General features: G+C 42.6%; 2 protein-coding genes and 1 non-coding gene across 3 annotated transcripts in view; 2 read left to right on the top strand and 1 right to left on the bottom strand.

The window, feature by feature from the left end:
* The window catches only part of LOC141574283 (mitogen-activated protein kinase kinase kinase kinase 1-like), a 235052-nt gene that overhangs the window by 1404 nt on the left and 216393 nt on the right, over positions 1–17255 (top strand). The window contains exons 4-6 of the mRNA XM_074349054.1: positions 1442–1497; positions 1619–1666; positions 1832–1874. Coding sequence (XP_074205155.1) covers positions 1442–1497; positions 1619–1666; positions 1832–1874 — 147 coding nt within the window. The remainder of the gene's footprint in view (positions 1–1441; positions 1498–1618; positions 1667–1831; positions 1875–17255) is intronic.
* The window catches only part of LOC105074217 (protocadherin-19), a 65742-nt gene continuing 50432 nt past the window's right edge, over positions 1946–17255 (top strand). Inside the window, exon 1 of the mRNA XM_074349058.1 lies at positions 1946–2116. Within this exon, the coding sequence (XP_074205159.1) occupies positions 1946–2116 (171 nt within the window). The remainder of the gene's footprint in view (positions 2117–17255) is intronic.
* TRNAN-AUU (transfer RNA asparagine (anticodon AUU)) lies at positions 4757–4833 on the bottom strand. Its single transcript is given in 2 exon segments — positions 4757–4792; positions 4796–4833. It is a non-coding gene; the product is annotated as a tRNA-Asn (tRNA).

Raw genomic sequence — 17255 nt, forward strand, 5'->3', positions numbered from 1 at the left:
AAGGTGAGAGGAGCCCCTGCTCCTCCAATCCACCCCTTCTGTCCCTCTGCCTTTGTGTCTCCTGGGACTGCCTTTCTGGTCCATATTTCACACAATGAGCCCCTTCTCTGGGCCTGACCTGACCTGGATGATGCTGGGGATGTGACAGAGCAGGCCCTGAGCCCTGTCCTCCATGACCTGAGAGTCCAGCCCTAGTCTTTCTGCAGGCAGTGACCCCTCCTCCTTCCCCCGCCCCATCTTCCTCTGTGTCTGCTTTTCCTCGCCAAGGTCTACTCACAAATTTGAGTATTTCTGCATTTCTGGCTAATTCTCATTTCATGCCAACACGTTCATTTAAGGAGTGAATGCATTTCTGATTCTCTCAGCATGCTTTTTGCTCTCTTGCAGCATTTGTGGGTGGGGGCGGGGTGGGTCTCTGATCATTCCTGGATTACTGATGTGCACCTCTGTCTCTGACAATCTCCCTGTCTCCACAAAGCTCAGGAAAGGAAGGACTTCATTAGGAAGTCCTAGGCGGGGAATCTGAGGCCCACAGAGAGGAAGTGACTCACATCACCAGCTGTCAGACCTGCTCTGTGCCCTCTCTGTCTGTGTCCATATTGTCCCCTCTGAATCTCTGTTTCTCAATGTGTCTGTTTTCCCACTTCTTGGTCTCTGCCCAGCTCGCTCTTTGTCTGCCTCAGTTTGGATCTGTTTCTGATTTTCTGTCCCTGTCTCTGTCTCCCTCTGACTTTCCTCATTTTAACAAAGTCACATCACCTCCTGCTCAGAGCCCTCCCAAGCCTTCCATTTCCCTCCAACAATAAGCCCAAATTTCGCATCACAGCACTCGAGTCTGACGCCCACAACCACCCCAGGCTGACCCACCTTCTCTCCACTCCACCCACTTTGCCATTTTCCAGGCCCACCAGGCAATTTCCTACGTCCGGGCCTTTGCACTTGCTCATCTTGTTCACGTTGAGTGGGGCTGCTCCCATCCTCAACCCCATCACCTTCTCAGAGTTGCCTTCGCTGATCACCCAGCATAAAATGTCATACCCATTCCCACACATATTTCCTGTTGTCTTTTCTTGCTTTTGTTTTTTCTATTTATTCGCATCTCACATACTGTTTCTTTCACCTATTTCTCTTGTCTACTGTCCGTTTCCCCCACTGGAATATTCTCTCCACGAGGGTGGGGATCTCTGTCTCTGTGTCCACAGCTGTGTCCCCATTGCCCACCACGGCACCTGGCACACAGGAAATGTGTAGTCGGTTGAATGAATCTATCTCCCTCTGGCCTCTGGTTCCCTGTATCGCTGCCTCTCTCTTTTGCTAACCATTCCTTGTCCCCTCATGTTACCCCCTCCCCATGTGGTACCTGGTGTGGGTGGCAGCCAGGGGCTCCTGGGGCCAGGTTTCCTGGTCCCCATCTGACACCATGCCGGGGTGACCTTTGCAGTCACAGGCCCCCTGTCAGAGCTCCAGATCAGCTATGTCTGCCGGGAAGTGCTCCAGGTGAGGCGATGCTTGGTGGGTTTGGGTGGGGGGAGGCGATGCTTGGTGGGTTTGGGTGGGGGCAGGGCCCTGCTCACACCCCCAGAACACTCACAGCTCCCCTCTCCACCCTCCTCCCCAGGGACTGGCCTATCTACACTCACAGAAGAAGATACACCGGGACATCAAGGTGATCTGGGGGCAGAAAAGTAGCCTTGGTGGGTGGGGGCCTCTGGGAGATGGTAGTGGTTATTGGAGGGCTCAGGCGGTGTGTGACCAGGGAGCAGAGGCACAGTTGGGCTGGCAGTAGGGAGGGGTGTCTCTGACAGCCTCTGATCCCCCCTCTCTTCCCCAGGGAGCCAACATCCCCATCAACGACCCTGGGGAGGTCAGACTGGGTGAGTGTGGCTGGTGGGGGTGGGGAGGGGGACTGGCTGGGAGCCAGAGGGGACAGGGACCCTAGGTCAGTATGTCTCTCCCTCTGCCTCCAGCTGACTTTGGTATATCGGCCCAGATCGGGGCCACACTGGCTCGACGCCTCGCTTTCATTGGGACAGCCTACTGGCGAGGGGTGCCTGGGTGGCAGCCAGGGGTGGTGCGGGCTTGGCGGTGGTGGGCAGCGGCTTTCCCCACCATGGATGTCTGGGAATCTCCATCCTGCCTTTTGCCCTGCCTCTGCCTTTCTCTGTTGAGCGATCTGTGTACTCTGTGGCTCTCCCTTGAGTTTTCCATTTCCCTAGGTCTTTCTGTGCATGTCTCCCCTCCACGTGTTTTTCTCAGTTTTTCTGTTGATTTTGATCCTGATCTCTGTCTCTCCATATCTGTCCATGGCTGTCTATTCTGTCTGTTTCAGTCTGTGGCTCTCCCTGTCTCTTTGCCTCTCTCTGTCTATGTTTTCTACTCTATCTCTGACTCTCTGTCTTTACCTCTCTCTGTCTTTATTTCTGTCTCTCTGCCTCTTTATGTGTCTGCATCCAACTCTCTCTGTGTCCCATTCTCCGGCTCTGTACGATGGGAGCAAGATTGGCAGTTGGGCCCAGGCTCCTCCTTGGTTTGTCGTATAAATGAACAACTTTAAAAAAAAAGTGTTTGTACAGTCAGGGTCATTCCTGCCCTTTCTCAATAGACCTGCAATCCTGCGCTGAATACTTATCCGGCTTGGTTTTGTGTCTTTGGAACAAGGGAAACTTCCAGTGACCAGTCTGGTTAATCACTAATGCTTATTCCTTCTTCCCTACTATCCCGTATTGGGTTTCCTTCCACTCCAGCACATTGGATTTCCAATCACATCAAACCCTATTAGGCTGCCTTCCATTCGTAGCAGATTAGATTCCCTTACACCTCACTGCCTAGCAGGATTTTCCTCTCCACAAGGTGTGGAGTATTAGGTTCCCTTACATGGGTTGCTGCTTGTAAAGTTGCGTTTGGCACTGTGTTGTATTAAATTCTCTTTCCTATTGGCAGTCATTGGGTTATGAATTACACACTTGCAGAGTTACGTCTCTTGCACATTTTCTAATGCACAGCTCAGGCCTCACTCTTCAACCCCTAGGGCAGCCGTATCAGCTCACAAGTTCGGTTCCACTCAGCTGTGCCGTATTGAACACCTGTGCATCAGAGTGCACTAGAGACCGCAGGGTTTACGAAAGCAAGTGGGGAATAATCCTTGCCTTCAAGGTGTTTACAGTCTGCTGGGCAGGGACAGGGCAAGGTGGCGCATACGATGAAGAACTATGTGCATGAAGGGCAGGTGTTGGTTTTACTACTTTCCTGGTAACTGTTTATTATTTGGCATAATTAAAGCACCTTGTAAGGCAACTTGTTACGTGTAATGCCATTATTGCCACCACTCTATCCCATAATGAAAAAAAAAAAAAACCATGGTGAAACACAGTTGAGTGGAAAATGGACATTTTACCGAGTCCCACTGCAGGTATTGGCAGAATTGCAATAAAAGTCTGGGGTCTCATAATATACTCAGTTCTGCTTTCATGTGTACCTAGTTCAAGAGTAGAACTCATGTGATTCTAACAGATCCCCATCAGGCATAGAGTGATAAACATTCGTATGTACAGGACTTGGATTGCATACAGACTAAGGCCTATGTTGTTTTCTTTTGACACCGAAATCTGTACAATTTTATTCATCCCTGGGAGGGAGGGAACCAAAAGTAATGGGAAATGGAGTCAGTCATGGTTTCCCACAAGCAACAGAAAGGGGATGGTTGCCAATTGTGATCTTAATGCTCAAGAATCTCAACCTGGTGGCAAAATCACAGTCTGTGTCCCATACTAGGGTAAATATTGCCGAATTCCTTCTTCGTCTAGCTCCTCATTCCTTGAACACTCACCACATGCCAGGCACGGTTCCAGGTGCTTCATTGTAGCATCTCAGTAATTGCTCACCAGAAATGAACCTTCTCTGCGTTTGCTGTCGGTAAAAAAATCCAAGTTTACTGGCAACAAAGGGATGTGTTTTGTATCTCTTTCTGCCAACTCAACCAGAGCGCTTCATTAATGCCAAATTTCTAATTTGTTGTGAATAGTGCTTATAGCACAGACTGAAGCTTGAAATGACGAATAATGATCTCAAAAGAAATGTAGTTTAGGATAAGACCTAGCTAATAAAGACAATTCTGTGATATAGGAATGAAATAAAAACCAAAACCTTGGTGTATTTTTTCCCTCTTGACCTGGAAATCTTGTGCCATTTAAAAAACAAAATCTGTGGAAGGGAGGGAACGAAACATATGGCAAAATAGAAAGAGGTGGCAGGACTAATGTTTTTGCAATTGATTCAGTCTTTTCTAACTAGTCAAATTTATTGTACATCTAAAACCCAGAGTATGATATCCGTATTTCCTATTATAATTGTGGAGTGTTAAGAGGTTTTACTAGTATGGAAAAGTGACAATGACATTCAGAACTCATTTTTCAAAGATGTGTTACTCTTCAAACATGTGGACCATAACACTGTTTCATTGGAGTAATAAAACGTTGATCTTTCAACAGAAATGCCCTACCTCCTTACTTGACCAGGGCCATCACCAGATGTCAAGGGGCTTTTGGTCTTCTTTTCAAGGTTTACCCTGACTGCATAGGGCTTAACATGCACACCTGGACACAGATTTTATTATCCCCCAGCACTGTTCCTGAGCCTCAACTGAGCTCTTTCTATGTGTAATGCAGCATCCTCCTACCTTCTCAGATACTCCCACCAGGGTATGTACTTCTCCCTTTTTTTTTTTTTAAATAAAAGGAATGCAATTTATTTATTTAAAAGGAGGTACTGGGGATTGAACCCAGAACCTCATGCATGCTAATAAGCATGTGCTCTACCACTGAGCTATACCCTTCCTCCCCCACCACCCAGGGTATGTACTTCTATAACTCAACTATTTCATATTTCATCTGCTTTTGAATCCAAAACTTGTGACCATCACGTATGGATTATGGCTTCAGAGAAACAGTCAGTCACAATGTACCCTGCTATTCCTGGGATAGGCCTTCATTCATGATATAGTTGCCACTTTTCCCCATTGCTCATTTTTAGCTACAAAGACCACAGAGTCAGTCACTACCTCAAATCTGGCCACCCCCTTCCCCATTAATAGCATAATGGTGAACATTCTGTACATTGCCTGTGACTCAATAATCACCATGCAAAATGCATCATTCATAAATTGTTTAGTGCGACCTTTTGCACAGTAGCACTAATTATTATTATCACAGAAGCCCAGTAAACTAGACTGGTAATTATCAGGGATTTATTTGAATGGACAGCTAAGCTATTCTTGGCAAGTTAGTCAAGGCAGTTGTCATGACAGCATACAAATATGTCTTATGAATTGGGTTAATTAGGGTAATTAATAACTGGTATTTGGCCCCCTCTTCCCAAGGTATTGCCTATGCATTATCAAAAGGGGAGAGGTAAAGTTTTTTTTTTTTTTTTAAGTTTGCATCCCTCTTCTAAGCAAGCTACTTTTTAAATCGATGAAAACCACCCAGCCTCCAAAGGTTGCTCTCCTCGAGAAACCCTTATTTTATAGGATCTTCTCCTACTTTTGGAGGTTTTGGAGCCAGCAAGCACAAGCCACAATGAAAAAAGTTTAGTTGAAAAGAGAAGCTAAAGCGTCAGTTCCCTGAGGCTGCTGTTTTCCTTGTAGTCATCTGTGAGAGCCCCCAGGGACCATCCCTCTGGCTTCCACTTTTGGCAGAGCCCTACTTTGTTTTTTGTTTTTTTTTCCCTCTCATCTAGAACTTTCTTGCCTTGCTCTCTAGCCTGTTCCTTGTTATCAGTTTTCTTTTCTTATTTTTCCCTCACAAGGAAGTGGTGAGGTTTCCTCACCCGAGTTTCTGCCCCTCTGAGGTTTTCCAAGTTTTAATTTTGTTGGAGGCCTTTTTTTTTTATTGAATGCCTTGGGGACTATCTAACATTGCCTGGTGGTGGTTTTGCTCTTTTTTCAAAGAAAGGAAAAGGGGCGAGCTCTGAAGAGCTCTTTCTTTCCCTTCCCTGAAAAAGTAAAGGGGAAAAGTCCTAGTTTTTTCTCCGTGCATCTCGGCATATTAAGTTGTTTTCCTTGTTATAGTGCAAAGAAAAGACAAAGGGGGAGGTTAAAAATGAAACCAGTTTTCCCCAATGAGATTATCCTTTTCGAGATATCATTGTTCACAAAAAGAATTCAAGATTTTTTATAGTGGTTTTGAATAGCAAATCGATTTCCCCGTTTCTTCCATGAAGCCAGGAGATGGGATCCAAGGACAGAAGGGAACTGAGGACATTGATTGGACACCAAATATACATCAGTTCCTGGGCTTGAACCTTTCGTATATTAGCTAACAATGGTCACAACAGCCCTATGAGAGTTAAAGAGTGTTATCCTATTTCTACAGACAAAGAAACTGAAGTACTTAAAGGTTAAGTAATTTTCCTGAGGTCACGTATAAACAGGACTTGAACCCAAGTCTCTCTGAACCAGAGCCCTTTCTTTTTCACCAGCCGGCAGAGTTTTCCAGAGAAGTGAGAGTCTTCTAGTATAAATCCCGATGACTTGTTCACATCCCCAACTCCCCATGACTAGAAATACCTAGGTCAGGGGTCAGCATTCAGGCTGACCCATAAAATTTGAGTTTGGGGACAATTCTAGGAAAAGCTTTTAGTAGAGGGTGTTAGGCTAATACTTTAGAAATGGCCAGAGCACTTTCTTCCCATGTCACACTGGAATCCCATGATCAAAAAAAGGCTGTTTCCTTCTTTATTTTACACACAGTTACCCTGTTAGGCTTTGTGTTGCTTGAAGTGGCTTGGCGATGCTCGGAGGCTACACAGGACAGATGGTACATGGAGGTGGTTGGGATCCTCTGGGTGTCCCTGTCCTAGTAAAATGGGACCAGTTGCTGACATCTGAGGAAGCTGAAAACTGAGAAAAGGGAGCTAGTGTAGGCCCATTCTCTGGTATGCCCTTTTAGCATTTAGAATGAGTATCACACATTTAGGATTTAAATTGTGTGTGTGTGTGTGTGTAGCCATTTGCCTAGTCCAGAAAGAACATTAATACATTCAACAAATAGCTACTGATTACCTACTTCACGCCAGGCAGTATTTTCAGGGTTCTAGGAAGAGTGGTGAACAAAACAGACAAAAATTCCTAACATCATGGTGTTAACATTCTAGTAGGGGAAGCGAGACAATAAACAAAATAAGTAATTTAAATATATGGTATTTTAGAAGACAAGTGCTACAGAGAAAAGTAAGTCAGAAAAGAAAGATCGTGAGTATTGGAGATATTTTGCAAATTTAAATAGGGTGGTTAGGTAAGGCTTCAGTGAGACTTATTTTTTTATTCCTTCTTCCTTCACACACAGACTTTTCTCCAGCCAGGCTGATAGTCCATTCATTCTTTAGTACCTACCTGACCTACTGCCCTTGTATCCTACCAGGTATGGGATATACACTGAGGAACAAAGCAGACATTTCTCCTACCCTCACGGAGCCCGGAGTATAGTACAGGAGACAGACAGGGAAAAGATGGTTATGCAGACTGTGACTTGCAATCACGACAAGTGAGATGGAAAGCGGTACAGGTTACTAACATGTACCGCACACGGGGACCAGGATGCAGCTACTAACTCTATGGGGCTAAAGGCCACAGACAGACCACTGAACATTTGGTCTCTGTGGATTATAGTAGGAAACACCATGGTGATGTGATTACAAAACAGCAAGTCTCAATTGCTTTCGGTTGTCTAGGGATCCGTGAATTTGTGATTTCAAATGTCTGATTCCTATAATTGCATATAGATACCTTCAGCCTCCACCCCAGCTAATTACTGGCATTTGATTTTAAATGCACACACATATATATGGCTATATTTTTTTGGAAAACAAATTAATGGCTGTGTGATGTGGTGAATTGTGGGGCTGCAAGAAAACTGACTTAAAAGGAAGGAAAGCTTTAATGAAGTAATGGCTGATGTTCAGAGCAGAGTGCCTATTTTTTTTCTTCTCCTTTCATTGTGCCTCCAAAGATTCAAAACCCCCTAAAATGAAAAATTGTAGGATAAAATGTATCCTTTTTATTTTTAAACCATGGAGAGCGAAGTATTTTAATGAGGAAATATATTATATTATTCTCCTATGAACCAAGGGCTAATAGCCTGGAACTGGTACTTTGGCTCTCTAAAAAGTCCAACAAGACAAGCCAATTACGGACTCTGAAACATTTTTATTTTTAGTTCCTTGTAATAGCGATTCATTCTCTGCCATGGTACATTAACTGGGAAACAAGTTGAAATGAGAGTTTGGGCACCTTTAGAATAATTGACTATATTTACCAAATTCTTACTAGCACAGAGAGGGTAGTGGGTGGGGAATAGAGGAACAAAGGGAGAGGTGAGGGGAATAATGTGCATCCAGGGGAGCATGACTTTTAATAAAGTTATGACTTCCAAACTGACATCTGTGGAATATAGTTTAGCTAACTTTTTTTTCTTTCTGTTTATTCTTCAAGTAGACAATAGTTTGGTTATTTACGCTGAGTTCTGCCTTTATGTGCGATGTGGTGTTACTTTGGTTAGCAGGACTAATTAGCTATTTACCCCAAGTGAAGGGTGCAGCGGGCACAGCCATGATCTCTGGACCACCATCTCCGGCAGTCTCCAGTTGTCCTCTGTGCCTGGGCGCCTTGCTAGCATCATTAGCTGGCCTGTTCTCTTTCCTTTTCAGGACCATTTTTTTGGTTTCTTCGGAAGTTCCCTTACTTTCCCTTTTGGTCTACTTTTCCTTTAGTGGCTCTGCTTGTCTATCTGATGGTCTTTTTGGGTGCTCCAACCTGAGGCCAATCTGGAGTGGAGCCGGTAATGCCAGAGTGGAAGGAGTCTTTGGGAAGAATAGACATGTTATGAGGGAAGCAAGTTGAGGTTAAGGAGATTGCTAAAACAAATATGATCTTAGACCTCATTAATGAAGTATAGTTTCCAGATTATAGGAAGGATTAGCCCCCCTGAACTCTGCTGCTCAGATTATATCTGGACTACTTTGTTCAATTCTTTATGCCTTATTTTAAGTAGGACACTGACAGACTAAAGTAAGTTTCAAAGAAGGTTAAGAAACTGGTTAAGGGCCTGGAGACCACATCATTTGTGGAGCAAGATTTATATTGCTTAATAGAGACAAAAATTCAGTTGCATGAAGCCACCATTATCATTGGTCTGCACTGGGAAAATGGGTCACAGAAGCATAAAACATCCTTCTTCCTAATGTTCGGATTTTGAATTAGTTCCTTTGAGTAAAAATATATACTGTTTGAACCCAGGACCAGCTAATTGTTTGACCAGCACAACAGCTTTCCATACTCAGCCTGGAAAATCAGCTCTCAGGTGTAGGGCCAACACCTGATGGGTCATTGGGTGATCATGGGGATTTCCCTTTCCCTTGTAGCGTGCACTGTATTTAATCATCTCATCATTAAACAAACAAACAAACAAAAAAAACCACTGCCAGAGGCAAGATCTTAGAAAGGATGGACTGATGGCTAGTATGCTGTCTTCCATCTTCTTGACACCCTTTGCAGCTTTGTAGTGGTGTGCTTTTAGTGAGGTTAAGAAGGATTTAATATCTTGGAATAGCCTTGGATGTGGCTTGTTTTCCTCCTAGAAATATTGAGAAGGTGAACATGTAGTGGGAAATTTTGAGATTTTCTGGTTTGCAGGCTCTTTTTCTAAAAGGTACTGATCATCATCATCACAAATGACAGAAGAAATATTAACTTGTGAAAATAAGTGTTCAAAAGATGAAATTTATGAAATCATTGACCTCCATAGGCTCTACATTATTTTTAGAACACGTAGGGAGAGGTCATTCCTACTTGTCTTTGTTAATTCTTTATTTCCCATGCCTTATTTATTTATTTTTTAAAGCCCAGGGGAGAAAATTTGTGAGGGAAGAGATAAAAGTCGTCTTTGTTCGCACAGAAACACAATGTGTACATTGCTGGCTTAAGACAACTGTAGTAGACAGTCTGGCCTCAGAGTCATCCAGGCCCTGTTATCCAGGAATAGAAGACACAGAAATATCATTCTTGGAGCAGAGATGGTCTTTGTGAACAAGCTGAGACTTCCTCTGTTTCTTTTTGTGACCTTCATTTTAAGGTACTGGGTGGGATCCAGCCTGGTGAGTGATGGGGGTGGGGGATGGACTAGGGCTCCAGCAGTACCTGGAACTTTCAGCTTCTTCTGGAGAAAAGGCAGTGTCAGGTGATCAGAAGAGAAAGGGAACATGCATAAAATCCACCTCTTTAGACTCCCTGCTAAGTGTGCAAATTTCATGGTCATCTTTTCTTGTAGGGCTGAGAGCCAGTGGGTCCACCAGGCTGAGGAAAGTGAAGGGCTCCACCTACAGGCTGTGCAGGAAAGAGCTCTATCTTCTTTCCTACCTCTGACAAGTGGACTTAGGGCATCTTTTAAGAGACTATCCAAGCTAGGGTCGGCTTGTCTCAGGACTCATCTTTATGCAAAGGCTGCAAAAAGAATTTGAAAGTCATGAACATCTGACCACTGGAGAAAACCTTTCCTGGCTCAAAAATAAGTCTCTGTGGTTTAATTAGCTACCACTTCGGACATTGATTTTTTGAGAACTTGTACTGAATGTAACTTGTCTTCCAAATGTTACAGACGAGCCAATCTAAATCCAGCCGGATTTGGGGCTGTAGGGAAGTTGCTTGATTTTATTAAGCATGGCTTATGGTCTTTCTCCCTGACACCTGACACTCACATGGAACTTGCAAAATCAAGAATTCGAGTGAGAGAGAAATAAACTCTTTCCCCCAACAACTTTTTGTCCTAGTCCTGTCCCTCGCTTAGATCACATGTGTCTGTAGGCAGTTCCGATAGCAAGTGTCACCTAGGGGAGCCTTCTTTTCCGTTGCTCTCTTCTCTGTGCTCCCACACATGTAGACTGTTGTCACAGCACTTACAACTCGGCATGATAATTGTCTCTTCGCTTATCTCTTCCTCGCAGTAGAAACGTGAACTCCTTGAGGGCAGGAGTGGAATCTGATTCATCTCCATAGCACTAGCATCTACTCTGGGGCCTGGCACATAGTCTTAATAGTATTTGTTGAATTGAACTGAATGATTTTGAGCCTGAGCTGTGTACTTCTGCCCTTTGTTCTACAACCCACACTCAAGGACAGCCAGGGAGCAGGAAGCAAATCTTTTCAATTGTGGGGAGGGCTCTGAGTGATATCTTTTTGTTTTTCCTTCTACCCTCTTCCCCCACCCCACTGCACCCATCTACCATTTTTCACTGCTGGTTGTGTGTGCAAAGAGGTTTTAAACATAGTGCAGGATTTTCTGTGACTTTTATGTCTTTCGACCCGGGGCTGATGGCTTTGTCATTTTACTCAGTCTTTATATAGTACAGTCAAATCTGATTAATTGAGACTAACTTGGGGGAAGGCCAGTCGGAATTACAGATAGAAAAGAAAGGCAATTTTATTACTTCCAAGTTCATAGAGTAATCAGAAGTAGACTAACAAAGCCCTTGCCAGGAAGTTTTGCCAAGTAGAAGTCCTTGGATCTGCTTTAATGAATAAATAAGAATGATGTGCAGTTAACATATTTATTGTTTGTAAATGGCTTCTAAAGTGCTTAAAAACAATTTATTCTCTTAAGTAGTTTAAACACTTCCCTTATAATCTTGTTTACACCATAATTTGCCCAGCAAACCTTTTAAAAAATAGACACAGCAGCCTAACTCCATCAGAATGATCACCAAATATGAATTCGTGATGTCTGAACCAGGAAGGTATGACCCCAGCACGAGGAAGCTAGTAAGCCTGGGAATGATGTTTTGAGGAAGTGGGCAGAGCAGAGTCCTCCTTTCCTGCTTATTTGTTGCTAGTCACAGAGGCAGAGGCTCAGTCCTATTTAGACAATAGAAAAGCTCCCTCACCAGGAAGTAACACTTGCCATCAGTCTAGCCCCAGTGGTCTAATGCCAGTTTCTACTGAGGCAGTAAAAATGAGCAAATTTACCTTTTGGATAATTTCACCATGATCAAACAATCCCCAGTGGGCAAAACTAATAGAAGATACTGTATTTTGATTGCAGTTTATCTCTAGCAATTATAGATGAGCAATTTAAGTGGCAACAAAGCAAGTCATTTGCTAGAATGAGGCTGTATTTCACCAAGCTTTATCATTCAATGTTCTTCGAATCACTCAGCTAAAGACAGTCTGTTTCCTTGGATGGATCATACATCCTCTTTCTACAGTATCCTGAGGAACAATGACTTTTCTTAATGGTAGGATATTGACAAGAAATGATTTACAAACCTCATTTGCACTAAATTTTACTTTTCCGTCCCTCGAGAAATTTTGTTGATGGAATTTACAGCATTAGGTTTTACTCTTTGGGCACTTCTTAGGAGAAATAACAGGAGAGAGTTGGGTAGGTGGAGAGGGATGAGCCCTGGTCTGGATGTCTGATGAGCTGAGTTCTAAACTTACGCCTGGGTTTCTAACAACCAGCTCTGATGCAGTGAGGGTGGTTGTGAGGTTCCCTGGGCCCATTTCCTTGTCTTCAAAATATTGAATGAGTGTGTGTGTGAGAGATAAGAAGAAGAGGGAGAGAGAGGCAGAGAGACAGAGAGAGATTAGATATTCCCTAAGATCTTTTTGAGTCTTATTGCTCTGTGGGTATATGATTCTATGATAGTCATAAGGCCAGAAGGGAATTTTTCAAAGCCTGCGTGGGACAGCATAGCATGATCAGACCGCACTAATGATTTCAAGAACCTTTGCAAATGACCACATTTGGCAGTAAAGCAACTAAATGTGCTATCATGATCTGAAGAGATAATTAATATTGCATAAAAGGATGTATTTAAAAAATTTTTTGAAAGATCTCAGAAGAGACTATAGATTTAAAACAAAAGCATTGTCAGCCAACTGGGCTTCCATTTCTTACTGTCTATAAAGCTGGACTGAGTGGAAGGTCCCCTGGTCTGGGAAGCAAGAGCCTTAGGTTCTTGCTCTGATTCTGCCAATAATTGGCTATTGATCCTGGATTCAAAAATTCTCTGGGTCTCAATTTTTCCACCTGTTAAAAAGCGAAAATAATACCTTGCCTCTAGATTTTTAAGACTGTTGTGGTTATTGGCAAAGAGCATAGGTCAAAGCTCTGTGAAAAACAAGGTGCCATTTAAGAAAATAATTGTTAAAATTGGGTCATTGGGATACACAGCCCCACAGGTGTTTCTCGCTGTATTAGAGTGTAAAAGCCCTCTTTAAAGGTTTGATTGTATCATGTTTAATATAATGTGTATTATCCACTGGCATCTTAATATTAATAAACATGGGATTCTAATTTTTTACACTCACAAGTGATTTTTTTGATGAATGAAAGACATGGACTTACAGGAATGGAGAGACAGAAGGGTAGTTTTTGACTTAAGCCAGTCCTTCCTATGGTCTAAATTCTTAGCAATGTTGAAACAAATACAGGTCTAGAAACACAGTAACCTTTCCTAAAAGAGCTTTGCAAATGTTACATTTTTGACTCAGTTTATAAAAGAGACGAATGAGCTCTTTTGATCTCATGGACGTGTCTAACGTCAGCTGTTAGTCAGTCAACAAACAGTGGGTGAGCACCTGCTCTATGCCAGGAATGATGACAGGCTTTGAAGATACAGACACTAAAGACGTGGTCCTTGCCCTTAAGGAGTTTCCAGCCTAGTGGGGCTGACATATAGGCAATACAGTGCGTTACAGATGTTAGAGGTAAGTTTACTCCTTATATTTCCTTAGGTCACCAAGGGCATTACATCTGAAAATCGGAGAGTCCTAAGTCACAGGCCAACAGTCTTGCTCTGAGGCAGCACTGTCCAATAGAACTTTATGGGATGATGGAAATATTCTACATCCATGCTGTCTAATGTGGTACCAGTAGCCACATTGTCCACTGAGCACTTGAAGGGTGGCTATTGTGACTGAGGAACTAAAAATTTAACTCTATTTTTTGTTAAGTTAAATTTAAATAGCTACATGTGTCTGTGCTATCGGACACAGTATGTATGCTGTTGGACAGCACAGCTCTAAGGAATGGTGGAATGAGCCCGCAGTCAGGCTCCAGGGTGGTCCTGAGTTGAAATCTCTCATTGCTTGGGCTCTTAGAAGACCCTGGTCAGGCTGCTCGAGTCCTTTAACCGTGTTTTTCTATCCACCCACCACACTAGGCTTTGAATGGCTCATTTCCAGCTGACGGCTCTGAATTATGCATGCTAATGTGCTTTACTTAACCCTGGGATGAGGTTTTCTTTCTTTCTTTCTTTCTTTCTTCCTTTCTTCCTTCCTTCCTTCCTTTCTTTCTTTTCTTTCTTTTCTTTTCTTTTCTTTTCTTTTCTTTTCTTTTCTTTCCTTTCCTTTCCTTTCCTTTTCTTTTCTTTTTTTCTTCTTTAAGAAAAGAGATTCCGTGACAGTTCAATCATAACAGAGGAAGGAAATGGGGTGAAGGAAAACTAGTTTATAAAGGCTTTTAAGTGTCTCAAATCTTGCCTTTCACATAATTTCAGATGGTGCGAGGTCATTTCAACTCTCTTTAAACTGAGTTTTCTTCCTCTTTACACACACACACACACACACTCTAGCTAAGATGTCCAGTCAGCAATTAGAGAAGTTGGGTTCATATATATATGTTTTTTTCTCATGCCAAAAAACATGACTGCCTACCACATTATTTCTTTTTCTGATAGTACAGATAAGGGGAGAACAAGATAAAATATCCTGGTAGGGAACCTCAGAAAGAAAACTGTTCCTAATGTTCAATGGGAATTTAGTTGGGAATAGAAATAAGTATTCAAGAGAAATCACGTTTATGACCTGATAATCAGATGACCTGTCATTTGTCTGACGGTTCAGTTTTAGAATGTACCTGCACATTTATTATTTTATTGGATCCTAATAATAACTCTGTTGGATAAAGACAGATACTATTGCCATTTTCTAGATTGGGAAATTGAGGGTCAGAGAGGTTCAGTGACTTCTGCAAGGTCACACAGCTAGTAAGAACTTTCTCTATTTTTTTCCTTGAGGGCTCTGTGTTTTGAAGGGTTTCTAGGACTTTTCTTTGAATACTCTATGCAGTCTTTTCTAAGCTTAAACCACCTGCAGAAATAATCACCAGGGTGACTTATGGCCCTAACTGAAGCTTGTCTGTCTACCAGGAACAAGAATTTTAAAATATAGAGACACAGGGGTAGGGTGGGGGTGGGAATAGTTTAGTGGCAGAGTGCATGCTTAGCATGCATGAGGTCCTGGATTCAATCCCCAGTAACTCTATCAAAAAACATAGAGACACAAATATACAACCCTTTTTCCTTCATAAAAATTGTATACCGTGTGTGTGTGTGTGTGTGTGTGTGTGTGTGTGTGTGTGTATGAATTACGATATGACTTCCCACAACTCTTTGTACTGGTTGAACTGCAAACAAAATCTTTCTTTGTTATCAAGTAGACACAAGTATTGGAGGAGTGAGTGTGCTAGTTTCCTGTGAGAGAAGGATGTGTGTGCACATAAAGTGAATGGAGAAAGAAGTGTCAAAGAATATTTGAAAGACTGACCAGGACAGAGTTGGGGAGGGCAGACACAGAACAATATGGGGAAAAGAAGTTAGAAGTCACTCATACAGGTTGCGGGGTAGGACTGGCAGAGAAAGTACAGTGTTATATTTCTGACAGTGTTCATTTTTTTTTTAACAGTTAAGTTTGGAATTGTTCCTGGTTTTTGCTGTTGGGAGTCTGATGGCGCGGGGGGCGGTGAGGTGTTCCCCCTCATTATTTCTTAATCTTCCTGCAGGAGGAAATTGCTCTAGTTGTGTTCACCGCCCTTGAACCTGTCATGTTTAAGCAGGCTAGGGTATTTTTTTTTTTCCTCCCAAATAGTACATCCAGTCAGCCAGTCCTAATTACTTCTACTTCATTGCATTTCCCAGAATCCTAATGAGGTGTGGCCTAGTGGTGTGAGCGCAGGACCTGGAGTGAGAAACCTTGAATTCTGCTTGCAGATGTGATCCTGCTCCTCTCTAGTAAAGGGCAAGTCTCTTAACCTGTTTTGTCCTGCCGCTAGTGGGGTTAACAGAGTTATTTAGCTTATAATAGTAGCAGGAGGATTAACTAGTTAATGTTGGTGAAAAGGCAAAAAAAAAAAAAAAAAAAAGAAAACAAGAAGAAAAGAAATGGCAAGTTTTTGTGTATCATGTCCATTTCCTAAGGTGGATTCTTTCTAGTTGATATTAACAAGAGGCACCTGCTCCATTGCAGTCATTAAGCACCTCCTGGAAGTGTTGCTCGCTGGATGAGGAGGAAAATTCTTCAATTCTGTGCCAGGAGCTCCGTAGAAAATGTAGCTACATCTAGGCCCAGTTGCCAACTTTCGGTGTCTGTTTTCCACCCATCTAAATATTTATCTATCTTCTGGTTTCTCTAAGGTTAAGTAAATTTTTTTCTCCCTCCTGAAACCCTCTTTATTTACTGTTACTGGTGCAGAATGCTATTAGACTTCACCTGTGGGGGTAAATGATGCCTTTTCATAACAGCCTGTTAAACATTCTGAAATTCATTGTGATAAAAGGTTCCGTATAAATGCAAGGTGCTTTAGTAATTGGCATTCTGTTGGTGCATTGCATAACTGCATTACACATTTCTAATACTTTGACAATTTCAAGCTGCTGAGAATATTAGCCACTTTGCGAGGTGTAATGATGGCTTTACTGTGCATGGTTGCCAGCACTCTGATGTCAGATAGTAGCCTTTTGATTAATCTCTGTTTATAAACTCAGGTCAAATTCCAGCCTGCCTTCACCATCCCTACCCTGGCATAAAATAAGAAAGTCTATTAGGATTTGAGAGGATGGGTAGGGGTTTTTAGAAAATGAGTAAACATTTCCATTACTTCCTTGAGTCAGTCCTCTTCCTATTACTTCTCATTTACGCCTCATGAAGTGATGCTGAAGTCTGAGCTCTATCTTGCCTCCAACACTGATTTGCTGCCATGCTTGTTTAAGTCACTAGAAACTGGAGGCTACTGTGGACTTCGTTCAGTGCCTAATAATTTCAACTGAACCAAATGCCCTTTATTTAAACTACAGTCATAATTAGAGGGTTGCCAATGTTAAGCAACCATGGAGTCTGATTTTGAGAAATGTTTATTGTGCCTCATTAAATTTGAAATGGGTGCTTAAAAGATCTGAAGTAAATAGTCTGTTTATATTTTGGGGACAGT

This window comes from Camelus bactrianus, chromosome 20 (genome assembly GCF_048773025.1).
Source record: "Camelus bactrianus isolate YW-2024 breed Bactrian camel chromosome 20, ASM4877302v1, whole genome shotgun sequence".
In the NCBI taxonomy this organism is placed as follows: Eukaryota; Metazoa; Chordata; class Mammalia; order Artiodactyla; family Camelidae; genus Camelus; species Camelus bactrianus.